Raw genomic sequence first — 12,543 nt, 5'->3', positions numbered from 1 at the left:
TGAAGTTTTTGCCATTTCTTTAGGAGATAAACTATATTTCCAACCAAGTATTCACAGGGTTTAAAGAAATAAAAAAGAGCTACAGGAAAAAAGCCCAAACAGGGAGACCAATTCTTAAATCTATCAAAGACCTACCAGACTCACAGTGTGAAGTTTAATTAAGAAAATTTCAAGTTAAAAACAAGGTTGGAAAAAATAATAAGAAACCAAACCAAACCAAACCAACAAAAAAAAAACAATAACCCAACCCCCTCCCCCCCCCCCCAAAAAAAAAAAAACCACAAGGAAAACTTGGAAAAGTAATAAATCACGGAAACAACCATGGTTTATAGTGCAATCTTCAGCAATCAAGATAGGCTGTATTGTAATACAGTTGGGAGTAATTAAGATAATTATTACAGTGAATGTTATACAGGTGGCCAGAGTAAATGCCCCTCCAGCATTTTGTCAGACAGAAAGCAACATTCACAATTCAGAAATGGCCACTTGTTACTGTGCAAACTAACACGTGAAACACAAAGTTTAAGACAACCTACAAAAAAAATCATCTTAAAGTTGTCAAAGCTGTTGTTAAATGTGCAACAGCTACAGATTTCAAGTCATGTCAGCAAACTCAGTTTGAACATGCTGCTCACTGAAAACACAACTCTCTGGTCTGCAAGAATCTACGGTATATGGGCTTTGCTGGTTGAGCCTGATACGCAGCCTATTCAATAGCTGAAGATAAGGGCTTTTATTCTAATGTTCAGGGCTATAGAAACTTCCTATCAGTATCCCTGCAGGAGCCATTTTTCTCAAGAACCAATACTCCTCTTTGATGAAAGGACACTTAGCTCATACTGCTAAACCCAAGATAAACCCTTCTAAAGTACATCCATATTTCCAAGAGACAAGGGAATACTAATGCATTGTGCTATATGCATGTGAATGGTTTTATTTGTTTTCAGTATACCATGAAGTATACTTAAATATTTTTGACACCTTTTCTTCCTCTCTGAATTACGTGTCTATATAAAATCATTCAGACACCAGAAGCAAACACCTAGCTTAGTAACATGCACAAGAAAACGATCACAATAAACAGGGTGAGCTGAACACAAAATCAAAAGTTCCCATTAACTTAGACCTGATTATTATTTACATTGAAAGCAGTTAAACCATAACACTCATGATAAAGTGAAAAATTCTTCACCAAAAAAAACAAACCACCAACCAAAAAAGCACCAAAATCAAACTAACAAAAAACCCAAAACACCCAAAACCACAAAACCCCCCCAACCACAAAAACCTCCCAAAAAACCCCCTACAAGTCCTCCAAAATAGTCTGGCTCACTTTTACCTTTCCAAAACAATCCCAAGCAAAAGTTACCTTCTGAGTGCATCTTCTGGTGAACAATATATGACCTGCAACTCTTAGAATTGCTTGGCATGGGCATGTGGCATGAAGTTCATAATGAAATTGTATGATAGAGCAGTTTCATTGGCAGGTTTACACACATGAAAATAAAGCACTGTTGTCACTATACACTACATTCGCTAATTTCGGTAGTCCATAACTCGTGTTGAAGCATATTTCGGCACAAGAAGAATAATTATTGCTAGTTATTTCAATTATGACAGATGTAAAAGGACCATTGCGCTCGATACTAAACAAATACACACAGAGTCTGTGACTTAAAAGCACAAGAACAAATAAAAAGTGTTACAACAGGGATTACCCCAGACAGGTTATTGATGACTATCAGAAGTTGCCTATTTACCTGATAAGCAGTTGTTCTTTAACAATTTATGGAAGGAGGATGAAACAGAGCAGGGCTGTTTGTGGCACCGCTCCAGCACTGCTAATGCTATAGTTTCACAACTGATGAATTACATTCTCAACCAGCGTGAGTTGAAATAGGTCTTCTGTAGTTCATGAAGAAGAGAAAACAAAAAAAGGGCCCCACTGAATTAGTGCTGTCATGTAGATGGTCAAGTTACAGGGTTTTTGCACAGGAAACAAGTATCAGAATGTGCATGCTCAGTGCAAAAGTGCCTTGATTCAAGGAATTTATGCCCAGCTCTGCTTTAGCTACAGCCTATTGGGCACATGCTAAATTGGCGTGAAATACAGGCAAGAACAGAAGGAGGCTCTACACTTCCTTTATGTGTCCCACAGGAACATGCTGGTCCTCCACATAAACACAATGAGGATGTGTTATCTCTGCCTAACATTGCTAATACTTTCTGGACCTCAAGCCTGAAAGTACAACACATTTTGAAGAGGAGTAGAGGGCACATTAGAACCCCACCAAGCCATACAAACATATAGATAGGTCACTTCCTTAGGGAAAAACCTGCTTATTCATGGAAGAAGATAAAATTTATAAAGGTACTGTTTCATTCATGGATTTGATTTTTCTTTTTTTAAAATGACTGGAACTTTATGTTAATTGCTCCTCTTTTCATGGATACACTAAACTCAAAGAAAAATATTAAATAATTCTCTCTGTTCAAAATGTACATTGCTGAAATGTTTAAACTAGTTTTGAGGTGGAAGGAAAACAAATCCAAACATGGGTTTTTCCATGACTATTGCCCAACAGCAGCCATGGAAGTGCATTAAGTTTGGAATTTCCAGCTTGAACTGGAAATGATCCTAAAATCAGAGTCTTACAATTCAGCTTAACTCTGATAAAGACAGTTAATTTGATGAACTGAGAGAGCTGAAATGATACTAAAAAAAATGTACAGTAAGGAAATAAAAGCCTTTCATGTGTAACAGTGTGATATGGTTAATACCCAAAAATTATTATTATTTTTTTATTTTGTATTAGTCAATTCTATTGCACTTAACCTGCAGTGTGGTCATTAAGTACTCTACTTTTTGGATCTATCACCAAATTTAGTAATTTGCAACAGCTTTACTAAAGCATAAATCCATTACAATTATATTGTATCACTTAACTGAATAAATAATGACTCATTTAGAGGCAGCCACATTCAGCTGCATCACTATATACTGAAGCACGTGCAATAAGAAGGTGTATGTAGAACTATAAACAGTTTCAATAATTTTAATAGTATTTTTTTTAGGTAATACCTTCTTAATCTCTCTTAGTTCAATATTCATAATAGGATTTTTAAAGGTACATGAAACATTGATATTCATACTGTAAATGCATTTTGACCACGGGACGTAGTATAACACAGAGGGGAAGGAGACTGACAACAGCAAATGTTTTTACAGGCATAAAACCATCAGGTTTCAGGTTTAAAATAAAAATGGGGTTCAATACCAAGTTTCAGAGAAAAGGTATTAACAGCTTTAAGGGAAAGGGAAATGAGATTATTCCTTGGGATGAACCATTCCCAATTACAGCTTGACAAAAACCCAGAATAATAATGTAAGGCTAGAGTCAATTAAAATACACAAGTTCTAAAACTCCTTAAAACAGGCTTTAAAAGAGAAGCCTTCATTGACAGAGCTTGAAGTGCACAGCACAATCAGGTGCCCTAACAGGCTTGGGGTTTTTTTTAATAACTTTGAAAAAGCTTATAAACCACCAGCATCAAACCACCAGTGGCTTGGTCTGCACAAGAGAGGTAATTAAATTTAAAGGGTCACAGCCTCCTGAAGGCACAATATATGACCCCCAAGGCAGAAACCTGAATGAAGGGGATGAGAACAATTGCATGGTAAAACAGTGGAAAATGGCAAGGTGCTTGCTCTTATTTATTTTGGGCATCACAGCCAGCTTATTAGAACCAATTCTGAACCTGTCCTCATCATCAAACACATAGAAAAGGATGAGCACTGGAAGTTCGAGGATTCACTTAATATGGAATATTGAGTGGATTTAGTTTCTAAATTTAGATTTTAGTTAATACTACTAAATTTCTCTCCATAAGTGTGGTGAGAAACACAGAACTTAAAATTTCATTTAATCCAACAGGCCAGATCACAAGACCCTTCCTCACTCCAAGGAGCAGCAAATTCCACTCATTTCAATGTGAAATATGATTACAGAATTCATGAGCAAGAGAAAATAAACTAGAAAGCAAGTAAGCTGACTGTAAATTGGTGGCCAGTAGCCTTGTTTTGTCTACAAGCACCCACTTACAGTAGCATTATAACTAAAAATAACATAATAAATTGTAAAGTCATTTCTTTCATTGGTTTTCTCTTATCTGCTATATTATCCTTCATACCTATAATAGATTTCAGTATTTTATATCTTTTCCTGCAGTTCTGTCATATATCTGGGAAGAGGAATAACCTTCTCTTCTCTGGTCATCTTCCAAACACTGTGAAGAGGGAAACTATTACCCTACATCTATCTTTGAAGCTTCTAGGAAGGAAGCAGAAAGGGTGTTTGTTTATCCAGTCCTTACGCCTATTCTAAATGCTTCCTCACTTATGGACCACCGATGTATTTTTCAGTTAATAAAAGGTTTCCATTTGTATGGCAAGGACATGATTGCTAATTATGACATCAAATCATATTTTCTTTGATAATCTTACTGTCATTTTGCATCCCCTAGGAGAAAGGATTCAATAGCTAGAGCAAATAATAACAGTAAAATTCAGCACTGAGCAGAAGAATGAGGAAGCGGTTAACCGTTGTGTTGCATTCTGGATTGTCTTTAATCAGAATATAGGTTTCTACACTCTAAAATGTCAGGAACTTACTCCATCAATGTGGAGATATTACATTTAGTTCCAAGTCACCCTCATGGGCTAACAGAAATACAGACTGGCAATTTCCAGCCTTTTTAAAATAATTAAAAAACCAACCCACCCCAACAAGCAGGTCCTGCTGGTAAGAGAACATGATCTTAACATCCTTTCCAACCCTAACTATCCTATGATTCTATGAAAAAAACTACAGACAAGTTCCTCTCAACATCTCTTTGTAATCTTTTCAAGCCTGTTCCATGTGCTTCTCATCTCTGTGTACGTGTATCGTTCTACTGTCACAGGACCTAGTGGTCCCAACCAAAAATGAGGATCCTGAAAATGATAAGACACCAGTCAAGCTAAACAAAATATCAGATATTTGCTTAAAGAGTCAAAGTGCAAGACTAGGTGCAACTAGATGCAGAAGGAATGAAACAACAAGACAGCACAGAAGCAGTCTCAAGTATGAGCTGCCTTGAAAGTACCTGGAACTTTGCTGAAGTAGTAGTGAAAGAAACAACTATATGTGGTTTTGGTGGCTCAGACAGAATCATACCAACCCTGAAGTAAAATAAATCACAAAAGAAACCAAAAGCAGCCTCCCCCCTGCTCCTAAGAAACATTCATATCTCCCCATTCATGAACTGCTTAATAGTAGGATTTCCTCCCTGTCCTTCAGAAACTCTTTCAAAGAGTTTACAATCTCAAGAGATTACAGGCATTTACAATGACCTGGCATATCATATATATAGCTGCTGCTTAGGAATATTTTAAACTGCAGTGAAAGGGGAAGTTGTGTGCCTTTTTAAATCTTACATTCATAAGTCTAAATAAATTTCCCCATCCTTATGGCATGATGCGCAAAGACACAAAGTATTGCTTATAAAAGTTGTACTATTTCTAAATGTTGTACTTTTCCTCTACATCAGTTGTTTTACTGAGTGTTCTACACTAAAATACCTAATTCCATTTTAATTTGTTCTCTTGCAATACAAAGCATTAACTACATCAGTGTGCAGATTAGAGACAAAACCTGCCATGTTTCAGTTGATTTTGGCTTTAAGCTCTGAAGTAGAAACTGCTGTCAAAAAGCAAACCATAAATCATACCTACAAATGGTACTGTCAGTGCCAAACCCCTCAATTTTTAGGTAAGCTTTTAGATCACAGCTTAACAGCCATTGTAGGGAAATGACTTCTGCGTAAAAGTTATCTGAAGTTAAATACTCAACCTTGCTGAGTATTTGTATATAAGTATTTGTATAAGTAAATTCATTTTTGTAGAACACACAAGAATTGGTTTCATTCTGGAGTTCATATGATGTTATAGAGGAAAAGCTGTCATAGAAACAGCCATCTGCAGCCCCCAACGTAACACTGGTTGTGAACTTCTTTTAAATTTATGCTTATATGAACAAGTTTTTGTCTTTTTATTAAAAGCATGCCATTGTGATTTCCATGACGGCAATGAAGCAACCCATCATAACCCACTCCAAACTGTTCCAACAGTCAGGAGTAATCACAGAATCATGGAATGGTTTGAGTTGGAAGGCACCTTAAAACTGATCCAGTTTCAATCCCCTGCTACAGGCAGGAACACTTTCCACTAGACCAAGTTGCTCCAAGCCTTGTCCAGCCTGTCCCACTTTTGTCTTTGCCTAATGTTAAGTTCCAGTTATTCAAGGTCATTAAACACCTACCTCTGGCTTGACAGAAAGACCATCATCTAAACTGACATAATTTTGCAATGTAGTTTTTTCTAGACCATGAAAGCAATGATTAAGATCCTTCTCATAATTCCATTTAAATCATTTGCTAATCCCTTCACTATTATCACATTATTCTCCCTAACTTGCTAACATTTACATTTTTTCTTCAAAACTGGATGTCCAAATTCGACATAGAACTGCATCAAGGAGCCAAATCATATCTTGACTTAAGAATCACACAGCCCCTTTTGCCATAGCTTTGCAAATTTGCTTATTTACGCACCCTTAATGTTTGAATGTATTTTTTGGTTTTGGTTGTTTGTTTTTTTTCCTTCGGTGGGTTGGTTTGTTTGTTTGGTTTGTTTTGTTTTTTTTTGTTTTTACAATCATTTCTTCTTTAGGAAACAGTCTATGTTTTTTAATTTCCAAAGTAGCTTTACACTAGACCAGTGGTTCCCTATCAGGTGAGGCAGGTAGCACTGGGAAGTCACAAACTGGTAAGAAGTCAGGCAGAAACCACCTAAACTAATGTGGCTAAGCCTAAACTGATTCCTACAAGGCCAGGCAGAGCAGTGCCACCTGCCCAGAATGGGTGCAGTATGGAGCAGAATGAAAATATTGTTCAAGTAGCTCTTGGCTTTGTTAGATAGGTCCACCTAGAGAAGATGATGGCAATCCTTGGAAGCATCAAGCTTTATATAGCAGAAGGAGCTAGACAAAGCAAAGATTGAGACTTTCTTGGCTTTCTCAAGTCAAAGCTGTCAAAGGACTGGAAATCATGGCATTGCACTGTCTTACAATTTATTTAGAGCTGGTGTATCACAAAATGAAAATTGGTTTATATAAATTATCTCAAATTTCACACTTTACAAATACAAGGACTGTTAACTTTATATTTTAAGATAGACATTATCTCATTTGAGAATATATTCGCCATGTGTTATGTTAATTTTCATGTTCTAGTTTCTTGAATAAAATGTGGTGCAGCATGGCATCTTATGGAAATCAGTCAATTACTTCACTAATTTTACCTTCACCAGCCAGCTGGTAATCTCATCACTGAAGACATGAGCACCTAGTTTTGAACCTCTACTTTCTGCACCTTTATAAAGATTGTAATTAACCATTTTACTCTTTTTCTTTGTAGTTTTCTTTATTTTAAGGAAGTTTTGTCCCAATACTTGCATCAAATCAACACCAACTAATACACCCATAACTGAATGTGTAATTTTTTTTTTTTATTTTTTTCTAAATATCAGCAATTTTTATCAAGTCCCTTGGAATGTCCTCAGTGTCCCAAAAAATTCTTGAAGAAAAACAATTATTGGTGGTTAAGAAAAATCCTCAGCCAACTTTTTAATCTCTGCAGTTTAACATATCCTGACTGGTTAATTTCAAACTGTCTGGATTTTACAGGTTTCCGGCCATCTCCTGCAGTTCCTATTTTTCATTTATGACCACCAGCATCAGCTTCCTGCTTTTTCAATTTTGGACATGCGCATATACAAATGCACATTTTTTGTGCGTGTATGTATGCATATACACACTTGCTTTCACTTTCCTTCACAGTAGTTTTTTAATTATGATCTTCTCTCTTGATTGTAGCTTTCACTAATAACTACTAGAACATTCTCAAAGATCTTCTAACTCTCATTGACTTGTGCAACCCACACAATGACATTCTAAATCCAATAGGAAAAGAAATGTAATGTTGGAGTAAGAGACTGGAAAATTAAGATAAGCAGGAAAAAAACCCAAAAATTACCTGCATTATGTTTTAAGCCTCACAAACCTTGATGCTTGATGTAGCCATGAGCTTCATTATCTGCTCATGCCACTCACCCCTGAGCTACTATCTTCTTCATAGAGACACAGTTTGCCTAAGACCTCTTTATGCATGCGAAAATTCTACTGAAGATATTCAGCTCCTATCTGTGCTTATTGTTCATGTAAAGACAAAGCTGTGTACACAGCAAGAGTGTACACAGCTGACCTAATCAACTGATCCAAGTGATACTCATTGTGCAGGTTCAAGAATGCCTTTACCTTGAAACACTGGAGTGTGTTACTCAAAGGATTAAGTTTATAGTCTTCACATTACTTGCAAATTTCGCAGCTGAAAGAACTCTCTACTCATGATCAAAATCTTCAAATGGAATTTTGCATCCCTCAAAGGGAACAGAAAGCACATTTTCGTTTACTACTCAAATAAAAATACAGCTGCTATTTTTCCTTATATAATATTCATCAGTCCAGATTGCCTGAGAAGAGCAGTGGACATTTGTTTTAATTTGAAAATGAAAATATGTCTTACCTCAAAACTCTCACTGACCTAGCTAAGTCCCACTGAATGTAGCGAAGGAATGAACACTACCCACTTTTCCTTGCCTTTTCACAAAATGTCAAGAATTTCTCCCCAGACTATCTGAACTGACCAAATACACTTGAAAACAAAGATTTCTGAACAAAAAAGGATAGTACAATATAGAATTATTTCTTTCCATGACTGAAACTTTCTCCGTTTTCTGACACTGACTACTTTATATCTGAATACTGAATACTATTATATCAGAAAATCCTCAACAGGATCGTAACATACAAAGCTGAATGACACTGGTATCAGGGTGTTGAACACTTCTGGTCCCCAGTATGCACAGGAAAATGCTGTGACAAGTTGTCTTGATAACCTTTACCTATGGTGGAAATAAAAGGCTCCAGTGAGAGAATCCATAGCAAACATTGCAGACTTGAAGGGAAATTAATATATATGCATATATACACAACTCTACAGTAACGTGATTTTAAAACTTTGACAGCATTTGTCCTGCATGGTCCTACTAGTTTGCCAAAATTACAATTTACAGTTAAATATCTTGTACTGTAGAATGGGCAACTGCTGTATTCTATAAACTTTACAAGTTTCTAGTCATGGAAAAATTAGTCAAAGTAAGTTTCATGAGCATCTTCATGAGGTCAAAAATTCACTGACAAAATTAATTTTGCTTTAAATACATTTTTATTCCATTTCGGCACATAGCTCTTTTTACAGCTGTTAAACCTCCTTTCCCCTTTTTAAGCACCATTGAAACTGTCAGGAAGTACATTTTAGCAATCACTGCACACACATCATGATTCCTAGAATTCAAAATGTAATTCTTGATGGTTCAGACACTGTTAAGACTGTCATTAGTTCTGTGAAGTATGTAATTTGTCATTTTGGAAGAAATGACAGTGCCTTCACTTGTACAACATGCTTTTAGACTTCCTCTCTCAAATTTGAAAATTCCAGCATTATACTCTACTCCAGAAGAGATATTTTTAGGGCTTGCAGGTCAGCTTGTCACAGAGCAATTTGTCAGGTAGTATTTTGTCTTCATTAGGGTTTATTCCCACAAAGTGATTGGGTTGTCTGTGATATTCCCGAAAGACAGTACATTCTGTCCTACCTGATGGTAATGAGGGCCGTGTTAAATTTTCACTTTCCTCATCAGTGCTGCCATCATATTCATTTTCTCCCCCTGTAACCATCTGAGTAGTAGCTATAGTATCCCTAGGGAAAAAAAAACAACCGAACACATCTTGTCTATCTATTATTCTTGTGAAGAATTTATAATTATTAGGCAATGTAAGCTGATACACGTCAACACAGAGTCCCCATACTGAACAGCTTATAATACTCATATACAAGGACAGACAATAAAAGTTGTTAAAAAGTTAAAAAGCAGATAAAAACAGCAAACAAATTAAGGCATGTAGCAGCACTAGAATGATTCCCCTTCTCTTGATATTTTAAAATAAAAAGTACATAAAATTTTCTAAATTTAGGCTTGGGGTTTTTTTTTTTTCCCAAAGGACAAAAGGAATCCAAATATTCAGGGAGAACGATGAAAGTACCACCTACGGAAATGGCAGGGACATGCTTTGATTGGAAAATCAACCGCATCCTACCAGAAACAAGGAGAGATTAACTGAATATTTAGTTTGTGGCTACAGCATCCAAATTAATCTGTTGCTATTTGCAGTGATAAAGAATCCTCTGCTTTCATGACTAACTATTGTTTTGGATAACTAAGCACTTAATCAGAATGAGCAGTCAGTCACTGACAAAGTCAAAGGAATGGAAACTAAGCTAAAGTAAACTATGCATCAGGTATGATATCAAGTAACTTGGGAACATTAAGAAATACCTTGTATATTTGGCAGCTGCTGCAGATTCTTTAGTTTCATTCAACAACTTCTGTAAGTTTCTTATCTTTGCCTTCTTTTCATTCAGCACCAAAATAAAACGGTTATAAAGATCTGCCTCTAGCTCTTCTTTAGCCTCCACACATTTTTCTAGCCTACAATGTAAAATTAATTGTTACATTATTTCTTTTTAAAATTCTGTGTTTTCTAGAAGAAAATTCTGTAATAAGACCAGCTTTCCTATTACACGAAACCCCATACCAACCCATGCAGGACTTGTCCAACATCTTGCGTCTGGGTTTCAATGCTGAATTCACCAAAGTGGGTATACCTTAGCAGGACGCACACAAGGACACACACAGGAAAAGGGAGAATGGCTTTAACCTGAGAGAGGGGAGGCTGAGATGAGATCTTAGGCAGAAGTTCTTCCCTGTGAGGGTGGTGAGGCCCTGGCACAGGTTGCCCAGAGAAGCTTTGGCTGCCCCATCCCTGGCAGTGCTCAAGGCCAGGTTGGACAGGGCTTGGAGCAACCTGGTCTAGTGGAAGATGCTCCTGCCCATGGCAGGGGGTGGGAACTGGATGAGCTTTAAGATCTCTTCCAACCCAAACCAGTCTGGGATTCTATGACAGATTTAGAAGTCTTTCTTTGCCAGGACTCCTTGGGCAGACTTGGGTGCTACAGATCTTTGCCTGGCCATTTTCCACCAACAGCCTTGCGAGTGTTGTTCTGGTGAGCTAGCAAGGTACAGGAACCAGCTCCTGGCAAAGCTCAGCAGACACTGCAGCAACACTTGATGGAAACTGTAATCTTTACTGGCATTCAGACAAATTCAGTGCTAACAACAGTGTTGCAAACTTCATTTTGAATTGCACAGATACAGGGCTGAGATCTTTGTACACCTGCAGTCCCCACTGAACCAATCACAATTACTTGGAAGAGGACTCAACACTTAGAATATATATAAAAATGTCTTAAAAGCCCTTAGTATCTTCAGAGTATAATATTCTTCAAGTTTTAAAGGGTTAACATGCACGTGCATGTTGGTCAGTATCAATAAAACAAAGCATAATGGAAATACAAAATAAAGAATATGGATGTATGCAGTCTCATAAATAAAGGAAGACTGGAATATAAGCAAACATAAGCACAATAAAAGAAGTGACTGGTTGCAACTGAGTTCCTATATTTACTTCTTGTATTTCATGACTTTTTTAGTCCTTGGCTTGAATCGCAAACATTTTAACACCTGTGCTCATAACAAGCAAATAAACACCTTGAAGAATATCAATATATTGATCATGGTAACTACAGTATTACAGCAAATAGTCATAACATGAAAAACATTTTTTTCACCAATCTGTGTAAAAAACTTTAGAATGTTTCCTTTGTTATTAAATCTAAACACAAAACAGATTTTAAAAATATTAGTTTATAAGGTTAGAAATTTCAACAGACTTCCTATGTAAATATTATTTTGTTCATAGATCAAAACCATGATGTAAGAAGAAAGACAACAGAAAATAATTGCATGAAGTATTAAGTCTACTGTGCAATCTTTAGGGATATACTTGATAAATAATTCATCTAATTTAAATGCAAATAGCAGAACATCATTACCATATAGATCGGTTCAATAATTCATAAATGAAAGATAATATGTACTAATCAAATACTAGGAGACATTCCACCTACAAAAGTTAACTGTTTAGTGGAGAATAAGTAGACAGTCCTCAAAGAATCATAAACTCTAATACAGTTTCTAGAAGTGCACAAATATGCTTGAAACTAATTATGTTTATATACATAAAAATGGTAAAGAAGGATTTTGTGTAAAACAGGGAATGATATCTGTCTGTATCAAAACCCCGTCTGTACCAAATCCTGTAGAATTACCTGACTCGCACTACCACCAAGTAAAACTGGATGGGTTTCATTCCAATATCTCATCAGTTACAAATACAAACTTAAGTGCAATTTGCCACATGCTTG

The 12,543-nt window shown here is 36.3% G+C and overlaps 1 protein-coding gene across 1 annotated transcript in view; it reads right to left on the bottom strand.

The window, feature by feature from the left end:
• XRCC4 (X-ray repair cross complementing 4) overlaps positions 1–12,543 on the bottom strand; it is a gene marked incomplete at its 3' end in the record, with an annotated part of 163,785 nt that overhangs the window by 91,808 nt on the left and 59,434 nt on the right. Inside the window, exons 4-5 of the mRNA XM_080638806.1 lie at positions 10,556–10,708; positions 9,815–9,918 (exon numbers count right to left, since the gene is read on the bottom strand). Of these exons, the coding sequence (XP_080494932.1) occupies positions 9,815–9,918; positions 10,556–10,708 (257 nt within the window). The remainder of the gene's footprint in view (positions 1–9,814; positions 9,919–10,555; positions 10,709–12,543) is intronic.

The sequence above is a fragment of the Psittacula echo genome (assembly GCF_963264785.1).
Source record: "Psittacula echo genome assembly, chromosome: Z".
NCBI classification, from domain to species: domain Eukaryota; kingdom Metazoa; phylum Chordata; class Aves; order Psittaciformes; family Psittacidae; genus Psittacula; species Psittacula echo.
This window is presented reverse-complemented; position numbering and strand designations above follow the sequence as displayed.